The sequence below is a fragment of the Wyeomyia smithii genome, chromosome 3 (assembly GCF_029784165.1).
Source record: "Wyeomyia smithii strain HCP4-BCI-WySm-NY-G18 chromosome 3, ASM2978416v1, whole genome shotgun sequence".
Taxonomy (NCBI): Eukaryota; Metazoa; Arthropoda; class Insecta; order Diptera; family Culicidae; genus Wyeomyia; species Wyeomyia smithii.
Window position 1 is genome coordinate 98,040,890 of NC_073696.1, and position 18,615 is coordinate 98,059,504.

General features: G+C 38.9%; 2 protein-coding genes across 3 annotated transcripts in view; one reads left to right on the forward strand and one right to left on the reverse strand.

Moving 5' to 3' along the window:
• Positions 1 to 1,943: 1,943 nt before the first annotated feature.
• Positions 1,944 to 18,615, reverse strand: part of LOC129727682 (aquaporin AQPAe.a) — a 40,762-nt gene continuing 24,090 nt past the window's right edge. Inside the window, exons 4-8 of one of the 2 annotated variants that reach the window (XM_055685729.1) lie at positions 3,072 to 3,215; positions 2,717 to 3,007; positions 2,532 to 2,660; positions 2,407 to 2,457; positions 1,944 to 2,199 (exon numbers count right to left, since the gene is read on the reverse strand). In XM_055685729.1, the coding sequence (XP_055541704.1) occupies positions 2,410 to 2,457; positions 2,532 to 2,660; positions 2,717 to 3,007; positions 3,072 to 3,215 (612 nt within the window). In that variant the 3' untranslated portion in view covers positions 1,944 to 2,199; positions 2,407 to 2,409. The remainder of the gene's footprint in view (positions 2,200 to 2,406; positions 2,458 to 2,531; positions 2,661 to 2,716; positions 3,008 to 3,071; positions 3,216 to 18,615) is intronic. The other variant, XM_055685730.1, reaches the window with a different exon arrangement.
• LOC129727681 (galectin-6-like) lies at positions 3,912 to 6,076 on the forward strand. Its single transcript, XM_055685728.1, has one exon. The coding sequence runs from the start codon at positions 4,216 to 4,218 to the stop codon at positions 5,422 to 5,424; it is 1,209 nt and encodes a 402-aa protein (XP_055541703.1). The 5' UTR covers positions 3,912 to 4,215; the 3' UTR covers positions 5,425 to 6,076.

Consider the following 18,615-nt stretch of genomic DNA (forward strand, 5'->3'; position numbering starts at 1 on the left):
ATAGTATTTCTGACTGCAGAATTGTTCTCAGTGAGATGGGACAGACGACTCCCTCCATTCACTCTTCCGGCAGTTTTTCTCTTCCCAGCTCTTGGAAATGACCCAATGCAGTGCTCTAGCAAGTGTTTCTTCTTTTTGTTGTTGTTCTTCAGCCCTCCAATCTCTTTAGGGATTGGTTAATCTTATCGTAAAACTTTTGCGTATCATTAGCAATGAATTGCTCTCCTAGCTCTTCATGGTCACGATCCACCTGCTGGCGATTTTTACGTCTTAGGATCGTGGTCATGTCGTTCCTTGCCCGTCTGTACTTGACCAGGTTCTCTCTTGTCCATACCCTCTTGTTTCTTGTTCCTGAATACTCGTAGTAAAGTGTTTTTTTTGCCATGTCACCTTACTGGGGTGGCGATATGGCTAGTCTCGTGACGGGGCTGTCGTCTTAGGTGTAGCTGACGAGCCAAGCTTAGGTGTAGCTGACGACTGCAAGACAGTGAGAGCAAATTTTCAACTAATCCGGCTCTCATTGTATTGCACAGCTCTCTCTGTTGCCCACAGGTTCGGTAAACAGTCCGACAGCAACTGACGACAGCACACACATGCAACTCCAAACGGGCTGTTATTTTTCATCTTTTTATAAACATTGGTTCTTCTGAGCTGTCGCTAATGACAGCCTTTATAGCGCGAAATCTTTAGGCCGCACAACCCCGAGCGGGTTGTCATGTGATTATGACTCACGAGAGTAAGGCCGATGCTATAATGCAAGCGAGGCAGTGCGAAACCCGTTTTTTCTCGTGTTGGGAATAATATTAACAAAGGGAAACTATATGAAATCATTTGCTTCGTGTTCATCATGGCATTGGCCTAAGATTGAGGAGAAAAGAAGGAGTGCGAGTCGATATCATCGATGACAGCCGCAGCCGATCAGCAGGGCTAAACCAACAGGACATCCTGAAAATGAACAAAACTAGGTTGTCATGTCTGAACGAACAAAATACATGCGCGAGAATGAGCTGTCGTGTGCAATACAAGACAGCTTCGTTGCCGGTGTGAGCTTTAGCTGTATGTGAACTCTCATGAATAGCTTTTTCATAAGGCGGTTAAAGTAAAAAGAGAGGACATTTGACACTATATTGTTACATCCACAGTCACAGTCTTTTTACTAAGCCTGGACGAGACACCGCGTTTCTTACTTTAGCAACTCCTGTGGAGTACAGACGCTGTTTGGACTGCTCCTTCTGGAGAACAGACGCACCTGGTTTTTAGGCTAAGACGTTTATGGCGGCGTCGACTCGCCTGCGTATTTCGGCTGAACTAAAGTTCAATAGGCTCTTATTCAACAAATTGTTTGTTGGGCGATTCTTTGCAGCTAGGCTGTGCGTATTGGAGCTCACATTGAAGATGTGAGAATCACTATACGGCACCCACATTGAACCCTGTGATTACTAAGACGCGCGTTCTCATGGCAAATTTTACGACAATGTTTGGTTGAAGATATTCTAAAAATTGCTGTTTCTGTTAAGTTTTTAAAGCAAATAAAGATAAAAACGTACGTACGAGTTTCAGCTCAGGACATGAGGTCATTGTCATTCTTTGTTACTCGGTGTTGGGATCTAAATGGCTCGGTTATACCACAGGGAAACAGACGTACAATGAATTTTTTTTCGTGGATCAAAATAACGGTCAATTCGAATGACCGCCGATACTATTTCACTATATTTCAGTCTGGAACTTAATAACTGGATTTTTTCTCTCAGAATTTAGTATATTGTATAGGAATAACCAGAATTAGCCAAAACTGAACATAGGGGAGAGGAGACAGGAGATAAGAAATAAAAATACACTTACGTTTAATTAGAACAAATGGCTAGAATTAGGCTAATACTTCAAAAATTAAATCAACGAAATTCTGTACTACTTTCAAAACGAAGAAAAAAATTCAGGAGATGTAAAATCTATTGATATATTTTTTGTATTAATATTTTTACTGAATAATCATCAGGTTTTTTGTGGCACAATTTTTTTTGAAACACTTTCTGGCTTACTTTCTAATATGGTTGTTATAAAAACATATCATAAGTAAATCTCATGATTTAAAACTAGTTTAAATATGAAAATCTGTAAAAATATTCGATCAATGAATATTTGACATGTATTCCAGTATTCGGAAATCCACTTCTAAGCCATTCCATCCAATCGTTTGAGCTGCAAAGAAATGTTTCGGTTAGACGTATTATAACGAAGAATTGCGACATGTTATGATTAAGAAATAAAGCAGATTAGGAAGGTTAGCTCTTAATTTAGTGATTTAGGGATTATTTGTTGAAAGAAACCGAGGATCTAAACTATCGCAGCATTCAACACGTTTGTGTTTCGGTCAACAAAGAAATCCATGTGATTGGCTGTGGATACCTGTCACACTTCTTCGTCAATATATTTCAACTTAAGGTGGGTTCTGTAAGCCTAAGGATAATGTTTAAAAAAAAATCGTAGAATGAAATGCTTCATTTCTTCTCTGTAGTTTAAGATGAACATACCTCTTTCTCGTCAGCTGTCACTCTATAGCGTTCCGGAGCAGAAAGTTCCTCCGATCGCGGAGCTTTGAATACTTGACAGTAAAGCAGTGCTGCACAAACGCCACCAAGAATTGGACCAGCCCAGTATATCTGCAAAAAGATATATTATTATTCAGTGAAAGCCTATTGCACTGCGCAGATCTTACCCAATGGTTGGCCCAGTTGTCGTTGATCAAGGCCGTTCCGAAGGAACGCGCCGGATTCATGCTTGAGCCGGTATATTCAACAACGCCAAGATGGCCCAACGTAACAGTCAGCCCAATCGCCAGTGGAGCCACGAAACGTGAATCTGGTTTATTTTCATCGCACACCCCAAAGACACACATTACCAGGATGAAACCGAGGAAAAATTCAATACCCAATCCCTGCATATCTTGAACATTTTCCTTCAGCCCAGTGTTACCGAGACCGTTTTGATATGCGTCGGGAAGAAGGGCCTGCAAATAAATTCTAATGTTAATCCGCGGGTAAACTTTTTTTGCAAAAAAAAAAATCAAATACCTTCAAGGCAGCGGTTCCTGCTACAGCACCGGCGCATTGTGAAATCACATATAAGGCTGCTCTGATGAAACTAACCTTTCCGGCAGCCAGAAGACCTGCAGTTACCGCTGGATTAATGTGACCTCCGCTAACGTGTCCTATGGACTGAAAAATACGGAATAATTATTTATCATTCAAAAAAAAAAAAAAAAAACAGATTTTATCTCAGACAGTGTAAAGTGGTGTAAATTCGTACAAAACAAAACAGCACAGTTATTTTTATTCAGAGAAAAAAAAAAACTAGTAAACCGTAAAATTTCAACTAGTACCTAGTTTGCCTAGTTACCCAAACCCATAAAAAGGTTGTGATTTTTTCTCAAAAATTAGATACTTTTAAATTTATACTAGGGAAATTTCTTCCGAAGTTTTGTAACTAACTTCATAACTATTTTTGGTTAATGATAACTTACAATCAGTTTTGAGTCATTAGAAATAGTAAAAATGCTCTGAGCATATATTCATGATTCCTATCAATCCCAGAGAAATAGAGTAAATTCTTTAATAACACAGGGCCCTCCGGTATTCACATTGATTTTGCGTTATTCGATTCATTCTACTAGCTTCGTTTTGAATAAGAAAAGAACTATGAGGTAATAAACTATAATACACAAATGCTCGCTGCCATTCTAGAGTGTTATGTTTCTCGAAGACGCAGTCAATCATTAATACTCTTGCGTCACGTGAGCGACTAAGAAGAGGGGTAGCATTTACTATAAGGTGCCAATATGTATTTTTTAATTGCTAGAATACGTTCTCATGTGAAAATAAACTGATTAATTTTCTGAGTGCAATTATCGAAACATGATTGAAACATGAAACATTGTGTGGAAACGTCAAAAAAGCAAAACAAACATTTTGTAAACAGATTACGAGTCAACAAAAGGAACTACGAATCAAATTTGTAACAGGATTATAGACGACACATCGAAATAGAGCTATTGCCACTACAGCTTGTACATTCATTACCCTATCCAATTGTGTTGGTTTCCAAAGTGCATTATCAAACGAGCAGTTAGTCATTGTCCGAGTGGTGGTTGTTACGTTGCGCCTGTAAATACGTGTGTGAACAATGATTCTCCCTACCATGCATATTTCGCTCAACTAAATGGCAGTGTTCGCTTATCTGCTGCTCAGTGTTGGTAACGAGTTTTTCGACGTCGCAAACGTATTCATACGATCCGGTGGTTCGCTTGCGGAATGCAGAGATTACTGGCAGTGCAAAAGACGTGATCAACTTTTTCGATACTATATCGACAGATATTATAACACCAGAAGCGAAGAAGCTGAAGCGATGTCCTCCGAATCTCTGGATAGCTGTGATTTTGCTTATCAAGACTCTCCCACGTCCCCCAGCTCCAGAAGTTTGGACAAGAGTTCTGCGACGGAAACAGTTTACACGTTGGAAGGAATCACCGAGGTTTCACCCGGGTTAAGCTTTGTTATCAGTGGCAGTATCTTATTGACATGTGAACGGTTTTCTATAAACTTCATGCTGAAGAACTCCGATCTAGCGTTGCATTTCAATCCAAGATTACCACAAAATTACATTGTTAGAAATTGCCGCGTGAAGGGAGTGTGGGGTAAGGAAGAAGTTGCATCGCCATTATCGTTCAACTTGCATCGTGGGAAGCAATTCAAAATTCAAATTCTAGTCACGGATGAAGAGTTTCTGATGTGCGTAAACGGACGACATTTCAATGCGTTCAAGCATCGACTGCCTTATAAGAAAATATGCACGCTCGAAGTCAAGGGAGACGTCAAGGATGTTTTGGTCGAGCAGGTTTATGTGGAATGCTACCCCGACATTGCACTGGATAACATTCAACAAATCTCCAAGGATGCTTTTCGCCTGGAGGATAAATCGGATTCAAATTGCAAAATAATGCCTTATACCGGTCAGCTCTTGGAATCATTCACTAATGGCAAGAGCTTGCACATCAGAGGAAGAGTCAAACTGCTGCCACACTCATTCTACGTCAACTTACAAACCAACCACTTTTGGTGGCCCCATTCGAATGTGCTGTTTCATTTGAATCCTCGATTTGGAAGCGTTGGTGGTAAGCACGTGATTTGCCGAAATTCCTGGATTAATGGGAAATGGGAGCGTGAGGAGCGTTCGGAAAATCTGACCGATTTCATGCCGGGTAAACTATTTCATCTCAAAATTGCGTGCAGCGATATGAGCTACCAGGTTTATTTGAATGAAATGTTGATAGCAGAATTTATCTTCCGAGGTGATCCGCGGTTTGTCAAATCGGTTTATATTCAAGGTGACATCAAAGTATTCGATGTGGTACTAGAATCTGCCTACTAAACATTGTACGTTAAGTAATATTTGAGCTGAGCTTCAATTTGAACAATAATCCTGGAGGAAAACAAGTTTATAGGTAATATTGTTACGAATTCTCCTGAAACATGTCAGGATCTAGAGCAATTAACTTTTGTTGAAAGAATCAACGTCGCTACAATATATACATATATCGTATTATATTAGGTGTTATGTACTTGTGATTAATGTGAATATCAGGGGCGACTCGTGGCTTTTGAACCTACCTGTTCAACTACAGATTTTAAAAATCGCAGTTTGAGGAAGTAATCACAATCATGTCCGCGTAATCACGCAAGTCATTCTATTTGTTACTATTTGAAAGTGAAACTAAAAACCAATAAAATATTAATATAAATTTGCGATTGACATATATTTTTTGCATGGAATCCCCGTGTGCAATGCACAGGTTGCACCTATGGACGAGTCGCCCCTTGTGAATATATAAATAAGCGAGTTCTTGCTAATGAGGAATGCTAAACACTAACAATGAAATACATTGCCTGCAAATACAAATATACTGGTGTGCAATCGAGTTGGTGTATTATGATTATTAGTTTATAGTATGTCACCTACGATTTCTTCATCTGCAGCGGAATATGAAATACGCAACACGGAATAAACCATCACCTTTAGTTTAGATTGCTGTGTCGCTTTCAATCATGCCGATGTATTTTTCCATATAAAACTTTTGCGCCTTTGTTTATACTTTATGTGTATGATCATACTCTGATCGGGATCGTCAGAAGGTAAGATATCGCTATTTTTTGTAACATGCCACTGCACAGTGGAGAATCGCTGGCCATCGACTCATAATCGAACATGCGAATTTCATTTCAATTATATTTTTCCTATGGTTGTATACTATTGAAGTGTCAGAATCCAAATTTTTAGAGCATTACGTCAAAATTCGAATTTTCTATGATTTTTTAAAGTGTACCGAGTCAGCGTTTTTCTTGAAAAAAATGCAATGTTGCGAAATTTGCTGGAGCCTCAAGGGTAACTTGAATCTTGATGACGTCTGAGAAAAAGTTGTCAGTAAAATAGTGGAAAATAAATCCTCATCATTGGATATTTTATAATCTCATTGTAATAATCAAAAAAATTGGGCGGAGTCCAAAAATTACGTATTTATTGCATAAAACAGCGTTTAAAGTTTGGACGGCTGGGTTTGACACTATTGGCACTAGTTTTAAAAGATAGCTTGGAAAAAATGCTCTCAAATGCATCTAGTCCGATCCTGCGCAGAGTTGCGCAGAGTACCCTTCTTTCGAAGAAAAACAACGAGTGTTCGACACATATCGTATTTTAAAAATGTAAATTTAAATGGGGTCCTAAAGCTATACCGGTTTTTATATATCATTCGAAAAAGTGATTTTTAAAAAACGTTTATCGTTTTCCTTCGATTTTTAAATGAATAAAAAAAACTGCTCGAAAGGTCTAAGATGACGTTTCGCCCATGTACGGTATATGAGAGAACTGTCATTTTAGGCATTTCGAGCAGATTTTAATCCTTCATTTAAAAATCAAAGGAAAATGCTAAACATTTTTTAAAAATCACGTTTTTCACAGAAAATTGCACTCTTCCAGCTGATATATAAAAATCAGAAAACCGTTTAAAACTCTAGGACCCCATTGCACACTGCAAACCGTGAACAGAATAACAAGTGGGTCGTATTAGTCTGATAATAACAACGTTGTTAAACATATTTCAGTATTAATAATCACACTATTTTCATATTTACAAGTTTAACTCTTCAATATTCCGATATTAAACGCAGTATCAAAAACTAATCATTTTTCATGTTTTGGATCACCAGCACTGAGTATCAAAATCATGTTTTAAGTTTGTATCATACCAGTCACCTGTAAAAACAATCGTGTAAACACAAACCATGGCATAATAAATCGCCTGCTAATTTCTACGGAGAAAATAGTGAATTATTATTTTGACGTTAGAAATTGCATTTTGAAAACTCTCCTAGGAGATATCAAAACTGTATTAAAATTGAACAAAAAAATGAAGATGAAGGTGGAAGTGAATAAAAAGAAAAATGCAATAAAAAGAAGCAATGTAAAATAGTCACTTTGAAAAAAAAAACAAGTCATAAATAATTTTCAACTTGAAGCATATTTTTCAATTGATATTTTTGCCTTTCTCCTAGAAAGGTATAGCAATCACTTGCAAAACCGAAGATATAAAAGTGCTCCAAAGGGCCGAATGGCATATATCACTCGACTCAGCTCGACGAGCTGAGCATGTTCTGTATGGCTGGACCGATTTTCATGAAATTAATTGCAAATGAAAGGTCTTGTTGTCCCATAAGGCCCTATTAAATTTTATTGTAATCGGATTTTTAGTTTAGAGGTTATGTATCAAAATGTAAAAAACATGAAACATCATTATCTCTTAAACCACACAACCGCTTTGAACAAAATTGGTTTCAAATGAACGGGCTACCTGAAAAACCCTTAACTTTTGAATTTTATAAAGATTGAACTTGTGGTTCAAAAGTTACGAAAAGAAACGTGTTCTGAAGACTGTTTAATCTCACTCATGTTTCTCAGAGATGGCTGGACCGATTTTCATAAAATCAGTGTCAAATGGAAGGTCTAGGTGCCCCATAAGACCCTATTGATTTGTTTTGCAATCGGACTATTACTTTGACTGTTATGTTTAAAAATGTGAAATCCAGCTATGAAAAGGATCATATTCCGAAGACTACTTAGACCCACTCACTTTTCTCAGAGATGGCTGACCCGATTTCCACAAAATTAGTGTCAATTGATAAGTCTAGCTGCCTCATAACACCCTATTGAATTTTACTGTAATCGAACTGTAACTTCGTCTGTAATGTACCGAAATGTGAAAATCACGAAACTTCATTATCTCAGAAACTACACAACCGAATTGATCAATATTATTATCAGATGAGCGGACTAGTTTTTTTTTTTGTAAGATTCGGACCACTCGACCATTGTTTTGATCTTTTGTGGTAAGCGGACTAGTTAAGCGTTAACTGATGAATTATGATTGAACACGTGATTTCAAAGTTTGGCTGCCCTATACGTTTCCATTTCATTTGATTATAATCGAACTTAAGCAACCGTTATGTATCAAATTGTTAACAAAACAACGAAAGTCTATTATCTCAAAGATTACATGACTTATTTGAACTTAACTAGTGTCATACGAACGAGTCATCTCTCAAACTTACAAATAACAAACTTCATAACAATTCGATATGTGGCTCAAAAGTTATGGAAAGAAAAGAAATTCAAAGACTATCTGAAACTATACTCACTTTGATCGATATATGTAGCCTCAACATAATTTAAATGTGGTGTCGTACTATTTGAACGTTCCAAATTCATTGATTCCTTGCGACGTGTTTAAAGTCTGCAAATGCACGACGAATCGATCAAAGTCATATTCATATTGGGTGGTATTCGGTCATTTTCAGCAGATTTGGCATCAATCTGGCACCGGAAATACCCATTTTGGGAGGTATTTAGTTATTTTGGTTGTTTTCCAGAAACTAATAGTGGTCGTCTTTAACTCGTAAAGACCCGGGACGGAACTTGTTTTTTGAAAATGCTCGTTCTCAGCACTGGAACGGCCGATTTGGGAAAACTTCAAGGGGAATAGTTGCTCTAAGTTTTGGTAAAGGGTGGCACCCCTCCCCGCTTTCGTGAGATGCAAATATGTCTGTGTTTTTTTTTCTAATTTTTCAAACAAATTGAGCCAACACTGGGAATTTTCATACGTATTAACTGCTCCATGTATCAAATTATGTCAGGTAGTTGAAATATGGTTTGTAAGAGTGAATTTTGGAGTTTCCAAAATATTTCAGTACAAAATCACGAAACTACGTATTTTTATAAAAATTCAAATAACAAAACCGTTCTTCAAATTTTAAGCTCTACATTTTTGAAGTAAGGTCTCCTGAATCCATACGCGAAGAAATATTTCTTTTAGCATGCAAATATTTTGAGAAAAACGAGTTTTAATTCACTAAAGTACGTATTTTCATGAAAACCTGATTTTCTCAGTTTGCCACAGTAGGTTTCAACTTAGTTCTTCAATTTTCAAGCTCTATATTTCTAGAGTAACGTCTTCTGAATCCAAATATGCTGAAAGATTCATTCTAGCATACACAGATTTAGAGAAATCGAGTTTGAATTCACTAAAGTATGAGTTCTTATGAAAACTTGATTATCTCCAAGTCTGTGCATGCTAGAATGAATCTTTCAACTACCAAAACTTAGAGCAACTATTCCCCTTAAATAAAATTCCAAGTTTTCCCAAATCGGCCGTCCAAGTACTGAGAACGAGCATTTTCAAAAAACAAGTTCCGTCCCGGGTCTTTACGGGTTAAATTCAAAATGGTGTCCAGGGTCAATGTTTGGTTTCTAAGCATCATCTCGATATCCATATTGAGAATTATTCGGTCATTTTCGACTGTTTCCCAGAAGTTGCCGTTAAGCAATTCAAAATGGTGCCTGATTGGTTATTTTAGGCTGTTTTTCACAAACCGGAAGTCACCGTCTTGGATTTCAAAATGGTATTTAAGATAATTTCTGGCCTCTGAGCGTCATTCTGGTTGAAGAAGCACCCATATAGGGTGTTATTCGATCATTTTCGGCTGTTTCCCAGGAACCGAAAGCCGCCAACCTAGAATCCAAAATGGGGTCTGTGGTCGATTTCAGTTGCTGTGTATCATTCTAGTTCCGGCTATACTCATGTTAGGCGGAAATCGGCCATTTTTGGCTGTTTTCCAAAACCAGAAATTGCCATCCTACAATTCATAATGGTGTCTGAAGTCAATTTATAGTTTGCAACATTCTGGCTCCGGAGATACTCATATTGGGTGGTATTTTGTCATTTGAGGCTGTTTTTCAGGAACCGGAAGTCACCATCTTAGAATTCAAAATGGTATCTGTGGTCAATTTGAGCTCCTGTGTATCATTCTAGATCCGGATATTATTATATTGGGTGGAAATCGGCCATTTTTGGCTGTTCTCCATAAACCGGATGTTGCCATCTTATAATCAAAAATGTTGCCTGAGGTCGATTATGGAACATATTTGTTACCACTAAAAACTTTCAACTACCAAATATGGTTCCATTTAGTTGATTAGTTCGCGAGATGTGCAGAAATTTGTGCAGAAACATGTGCTTCCAGAAGAGGGAGGGAAGTCGAACCATTATGGACATACCTGTTAACTCTAAAAACATTCTCCAAATTTGGTTGTATTTTCTTGATTAGTTCTTGAGCTGTGCGAAATTTGTGTTTCATTTGTATGGGACCCCTTCCTCATAGAAAAAGGAGGGGTGTCAAACCATTATGCACATATTTGTTACCTCTAAAAATATTCACCTGCCAAATTTGGTTCCATTCAGTTGGTTAGTTCTCAGAATCTGCAGAAATTTGTGTTTTATTTGTATGGCACCCCTCCCTTCCAAAAGAAGGAGGGGTGTCAAAACATTATGGACATATTTTTTACCACTAAAAACATTTACCTGCTAAATTTGGTTCCATTTAGTTTATTAGTTCTCGAGATGTGCAGAAATTTGTGTTTCATTTGTATGGGCCCCTCCCTTCCAGAAGAAGGAGGGGTCTCAAACTATCATAGGAACCTTTATCGGAATCAAAAACCCCTACATACAAATTTTCACGTCGATCGGTTCGGTAGTTTTCGAGCCTATATGGATCAGACAGACAGACAGACCGGACTGCATTTTTATATGTATAGATTACAACATCAACTTTTAAGAACCTTAAGAATGAATATACATTTATTGGATTGAAGCGTTCATGTAAATCTATTTTTACAAATAATAAGTTTGAATGAGAAAGGCTGGGTCTGACCGCTAGGTGGATTAATTTAGGTTTTTTATTTTCTCAATAACTGAATAATATTTTTATGTTTTTTTTTATATCATATGAAAGTCTTTCAAGCATCATGCATCATATTTTCCAATAAATTGAAACCGACGTAGAACTTTCCTCATATAATATATAAAAACATGAAAATTCGTCAATAATACGCATTTTCATGCAAAAATAATATCAAATTCGGACTCAGCGACCCAAAATTATGTAAAAACCATGTATTTTCCATGATTTGAAGACATTTTTTTGCGTGGCCAGCATTTGTATGGAGTCGCCCCACTGTGCACTGTCCCAATGTTTATTTTTAATATCATATCAATTTTGTTTGATTTTCTTTTACATGAATGCACGCAGGTCAGTTGTAAACATTATTAATCCACCTAACAGCAAATATGTTATGTTTGTTTTTTGGGATATTCACATGTATCAGATCAGTTCACTACAATATAAATTAAATAAGCTGAACCTTGACGCTGTCGCAACTTAACCACTTGTTTATCATACCAATACTTTGCGGCAAACATTATACAGATCAATTGCAGGACGAGCACTACGAATTTATTTTCAGGGTGTCAGGCACATTTGAGTAAAGGCCTAGAGTTTAAGTTTGGCCGACTGAATTTCCGTCGATCTGGCAGCCATTCTAGAATTTCAAAGAACTAGCAACATTGCAAAAAGTAAAAGTCATTTCATGACTACTCGTATTTTCAGTTTCAAAGTTTTTCGTTTCAATTTGTTTTGCTATATATAGTAATGAAAAAATGAAGTGCTGTTTTTTTTTTAAGAACATAAGCTTTTTTCGGTTCCCCACCGATAAAAAGCATCGCCGAAAATTGCTTGAATTTTGTTAATTACAGGAAGATTTTTCAATAATAGAAACGACACATATTTGTAGCCTGAGTTTGGCGTTTTGAAAATATCAATCCGAATAAAAAACAAAGTTATGCAGTTCCACTTTGATCACGATGATTTATACTCCATGTCGGAGAATTGAAAAGCACTAAAAGTTACCGGGACCTGTGTATGAGTTTGTGGCTCAAGTGGCAAGTGAGACACCGATAATATGTCGATTGATTACGGCCACTCCGAACAAGCTAGCCAATGTCCGTGCGAAATTCCATGTGTCACCAACAGCCGTAGTAACTCAGAATCTCATCTAGTTGTCAACAGTAAAGAAAAACAAAATTTAAAATTCATCAGAAGCAAAAGACCAGAGACAATAGAAAGGAGATCTATGGCGTTATAAATTTGTACCCATTTAAAAAATAAAATATCGTGAAGATTTTTGGAATTTATTGCTTTTTTTTATTATCGAGTTTCATCTCTAGAGTTTTCGCATTTTATCATTGCTAAATCACAATACTTCCCATCTACTAAGACAAACTTGACATGTCAAACTTTTTTTTTCTTTTCTCGCTGTTTGGCGCAGACCGTTCGGTCCATATCAGATGTCAAACATTCTTATGTTCGATTGGAACAAGTTTTGACAGTTCGATTGGAACTTTTCAGTGAAAGTCGTCCAAACTTTAACTATAGGGCTTTACATTTGAGTGCCTCCCGATGCCAACTCTGCCCAAACCTATAAATCAGATGTGTTTGTTTTGACTGCGACACGTGTTTGTAGTTTATTTGTAAGAGATAAAGCTTTTTTCAGAGAAATATTGAGCCGATTATTTGGGTACAGGAGCAGCAAACGATACTAGGAAACTGGTCCCCAAGCAAAAACCAAGTAAAAACTGTGTGTGTGAACTGCAGCGGTAATCAAAGCAGTTGACGAACATATGTAACCATTTGGTGAAAGTCTGGGATAAAATTCCGATCGAAGTTGTGCGTGCGGCTTGTGATAATTTGGATAAGCGTTCGCGGGCTAATTGAATACAAAGGCGAAAGATTTGAACTGAACTAATCCTATTTTAACTTTATTACTCTACCATGTTGATGAAAAAATAAGAGAAGAAATATTCATCTGTTTTACTTTTATGGCACAATTGAAGTGTATCACTTCACGGTGACACCCTGTACAATCTTTTTTAAGCCGGGTCTCGAATATATGGCGACTGGCTTGTCAGACCAGCATCGTACCTCGAGATCAGCAGGAAATAGTTGGTAATGTGTCTTACTACTCAATGGAAATAGCCATGAAAGTACATGGAACACGAAGTGGATTCAAGCCGTACTGGTTGATAATGAGGTATTCAGTCTCTAATTCTTTGAAGCTTAACTGATAGCGAATTTTTTTATTCCACTGGGTCAGTGCAAATCTAAGAAAGAGATGCCAGATAATTGTTAATGAACTAAGCACGTGCGGTTGTGACAAATTTTATGGTAAGCTTCGGGCAGCACGCCAGGTTAATCAAGCGAAAAAAGAAGGATTTTGACAGCAGTCAAAACTCGGTGAGCTGGGTTTTTTGGTTAAAAAAAGTTACTTGAAAAACGATATAGAATATTTCAAAACTACGGATGGAGGGTGTCGAAATGAATTCTATGCATTAAAGCTATATTTTTGGGAATGCAAATGCCAATATTGATACAACGTAGAATACGTATTTCTAGTGAGGACACATAGAACCTGCCAACATCTAGAAGGAATGTCTAAATAAGGTAACAAATTTTGACTAAATTTGCAATCTGGCAAGGACTTCGGTGTCTCGCAGAAAAAAAACATTCAGATCGAATGAGAAAGTCATCAGCGTAACACTATAAGAAAATGTGTCGTAGTGATCCTCACAAGGCTCAACACGCTTCTCACATCTTCAATGTAAGTTCCAAAACGCACAGCATAGCTGCAAGGAATCGGACAAGTCGCAGGTTCAGGATAGCGGAATGGCCTCCAGATATGGAGGTTTGTTGCGAATATAATGAACTAGTATCCCAGAATAAGCAGCAGGAGTTATTAAGGGCCGTGAGGTGCATATGCGAGTCGACGTCGCCATAAGCTTCTTAGCCCAAAAACCCGGTGCCAGGAGTACCGGCCCAAACAGCTTCTGTACTCATGAGGATTCTAGGCGACAGATTGAAAGCTTGGAACATGGAACTGTAGATCACTAAACATCCCGGGTGGCGACAGGATCCTACTGGATCAGCTGGAACCCCGTCACTTCGACATCGTAACGCTGCAGGAACTTTGACGAAAAGGAGAAAATGTACGGAGGATGCGTGGCAGGGCCCAGTAGTACTAGAGCAGCGGCACATCAAATAAGCAGGGTACCGGCTTTATTGTGCTAGGTAGGATGCCAAGTCGTGTGATCAAGTAACAGGCGAACGATTCTACAATTACAGTCCCTCTACAATTATGGGTCAGTCAACGTGTTGTCTGAATGTTCAAAAATGGATGTAAAATCGGAAAAGTTATCAACTACGAATGTTTTACTATCTGCCTCTGTGTTCTGATATGTACTTTCGATCAACAATTTGTTTCACTGCAGTTGATGCGTGTTAATCGGTTGGGAAGAAAAACATCACTTACATGACAAAAGACACAATTATGGGTCACTTTTGGCATTCGAAATCATTTAGTTTATAAAATCGTCAAAATACATAACGTAAGTTATCTTATTGTTGTAAAAGCTTGATAATAAGTTATTTTATTCAGTCTTGATGCATTATCATGTAAAAGTAATAAAATAGCCAAAATATGGACTGACCCACAATTGTGCACGGCAAAATGTAACATTACTACAATTATGGGTCACTTCTCTTATTGCACCGAGCAGAATTATATTTTTTAGTGACATTTTCAACTTTAAATCATTTTAATCGTATAAATCAGGTTATGAGTGAGTTACAAAAAATACCACTGCTAATGAAAATTGTTCAGTTTTGTGAGAATCGACGTATTAGCGTAAAAGTGACCCATAATTGTAGCTTAACCATAACTGTGGAGGCACTGTACTCCATCATCATTGTGCACTGCTCACATGAAGGAACACCCGATGTTGAAAAGAAAGCCTTCTACACACATCTGGAGGATTTCAACGACAGCTGCTCGCATTAAGATCGTCATCGAGGATATGAACGCTCAAATAGGAAGGGAAGACCTGTATAAACCGGTAATCGGGCACGAAGGTCTGCACACCGAGACGAACTACAAAGGCCAAAGATGCGTAAACTTTACAGCTTCCCAAGGATTGGTAGTCCGAAGTACAATCCCCCCGCAAGAACATCCACAAAGCCCCTTGGAAATCACTTGACCAACGAACAACAAACTAAATTGAGCATGTGTTCATCGAAGGACGGATTTTCTCGGACATCACCAACATACGCACTTACCGAGGGGTGAACATTGTCTCGAAACACTACTCAGTGGCAGTTTGTATGCACTCAAAACTGTCGACTGTCTATCATTCACGACAGAGCCCGCAAGCTGCCGAAGTCTACGCGCAACAGCTTGAAGCGGAACTGCCCACGGCAGAGGAGTTCGGCGCAGCTTCTCTCGAGGATGGCTAGATCATGATCCACACGGCCATCAGGGAATCTGCGACGACGATACTAAGAACAGAGACACCGAGTGGCAGAAACGACTGCTATGAGGGGCAATGCGATGCAGCGATGAGTCGGTGACAGAGAAAAGCCGGACCTGGGTGAATTACCTGAGGGTGGAGACTAGAGAGAACCTGGTTAAGTACAGATGGGCAAGGAACGACATGACCACGATCCTGAGACGTAAAAAGCGCCAACAGGAAGATCGTGATCATAAAGAGCTGGAAGAGCCATTCACTGCTTATGGTACGCGAAAGTTCTACGAAAAGATTAACCCATCCCGTAAAGGGTATGTGCCGCGAGCCGACTTTTGCAAGAATGTGCAGCACTGAACGGAGCAGCACTTCGATGAACGTCTGAATGACGATGCAACAAACAAAACCGGAACTGGAACGGACCTGGGGGTGTCAGCAGTAGATGACCCTAAAAAACAATTGCTAGAGCAATGCACTGGGTCACTTCCAAGATCTAAGAAGAGGAAAAATTGCCGGAATAGTGGATGGAGGGAGTCGTCTGCCCCATCTATAAGAAGGGAGACAATGCTTATAAAATACTCTCCCAAGCTTTATTCCAATGTCTAACACCATCAACTAGGATGTTCGTAGAGCATTACCGGGTGGGTGTCATGGGAGCCCGCGCTTACACGGACCAGATATTTTCAATTCGACAGATTTTGCAAAATAGTCGTGAGTACACGTGTCCACGCATCACATTTTTATCGACTTCAAGGCAGCCTATGATACAGTTGATCGAAAACAGCTATGGCAGATCATGCAGGGGAACGAGAATCATTTCCCGGATGAACTGACGCGGCTGACCAAGGCTACCGTAAATCGTGTGATGTGCTAGGTGCGTGCGTGTCATGCCGAGAATTGAGACAAGGTGATGGCCTTTCCTGTTAGATTTTAAACATCGCCCTCGAAGGTGATATACGAAAAGCGGGCATCGACACGAGTGGTGTATGATTTTCACGAAGCGGGCTCAGCTTGAAGACTTCGCTCATGACTTCGACATCATAGCACGAAACTTTGCGACGGTGGAGGAATCCTACACTAGACTAAAAGCGGAAGCTAAGCGTATTGGACTGCTGATCAATGGGTCAAAAACAAAGTATACCTATGAAGGGAAGAGGCTCCAAGGAAAATAATGTTATCATTCCAGCCATCGTAGACGGCGATGAGCTTGACGTGGTAGACGAGTTTGTGTACTTAGGATAACTGGTGACCGCTGACAACAACACCAATAAGGAGATCCGGAGACGCATTCAAGCGGGAAATCGTGTTTTCTCTGCGCTTCGTCAGAAGCTGAGATCCAAAGCACTGCCGTACGAAGCTGAAGCTGTACAAAACACTACCCAGACGAACACATACGAAACGCATAGATTCTCAAGGATTCCTCACATTGGATTCGTGAGCGTCCTTGAAAAGGATTCCCGAAAAAAGAATCCTCAGGAATGCCCTGTATATGGCTCTAGGGTTCTTGAATAAGAATCTTGAGGAATCCTCCGGATCGTGCTTGCGATTCCTTTCAAGATTCCGTCACTGAGTTAAAAGTATCCTGGGGATTCTTACTCAGGATTCTCAGCGTGTAAGTAAGGGTAGTTAGACCGGTGGTTCTCTATGAGCTAGAGACGACAACACTGCTCTCAGAGGACCTCAGCGCCCTTGCAGTTTTCGAACGGAAGGTGCTGCGAACCATCTACGGTGGAGTACAGTCCGGAGACGGAGAACGGCGTAGACTGCACGCGCTGCTAGGAGAGACCCCCATTGCACATCTGGTTAAAGTTAACAGATTGCGATGGGCCGGATACGTCGCAAGGATGCCGAACGGCAATTCGGTTAAAACGATTCTTTTTAGTACACGATGGCTTCATCAGATTGAAGGTGACCTGGGAGCATGGCCCCATGGCCCCATACAGTATGAGTCACCCTGGCTCTAGCCTGCTAGATTGAATTTACTCTCGAAGAAAACTATGTTGTGGAACGAATACAGTCGTCCTTCGTTAACTGCAACATGTTTACATTCGGCATTCGACGCTCGATAACTGCAACACTTGACACATGCCAAAATTTAGAGGGGGGTCCGTCACTACCATTTTTGTTTACAATGATGTCGAGATGTATTTTTTTAATGGAATAGTGGCAAAAAATAGCAGAGAACTAAAAGAGGCAAGCTTTTTGATTAATCAATTTGATATTCATATTTCCGCATCATAATTTATTGCGTTTTAGTAACTACTTTACATAACCAATATGTAGGCGAAGATAAAGTTCACCACTACAGAAGATCATTTTACGAGACGTTTCTGAACTCAATTCATGAATAAAATTTTGACAGAAAGCTCGGAACCGCTGACATAACGCAAGTAAAAGCAACATCAATGTCAGCAGGATCCGTGACACCTATCAGTTCCTAAAATGGTCTATTTAACGCTAGGTCACAAAATATTGTTTGTGATCTACTATGCACTGCCTCACTGAGTAGTGAAAGCTAGCCAAACAATGCACAAGGAATATTTTTTTTTCTCTTATAATAATTACGGAAAGTGAACCACATAACATGGTGATTTTGCTTCATTGATTAAGGGGTTATATACCTTTTTAGCTTTAAAAAACCGAAAAATTTTTTATTGCATTATCTTCAAATACAACATCTTGAGAACATTTTCACAAATTTTCATAAAGATCTGAGCAAAAGGAAGAAAGTTAGAACGATTTGAGGGCGCCTCGCCACGGCCGCATAAGCTAAACTTGAAACTTTACACGCGATTATCTCGGAATAAAGTTTTCCGAAAAATGACTTT

What these genes read in the sequence shown, in the direction of transcription:
- LOC129727681 (XM_055685728.1), top strand. Translation starts at nt 4,216, where the DNA reads ATGGCAGTGTTCGCTTATCTGCTGCTCAGTGTTGGTAACGAGTTTTTC.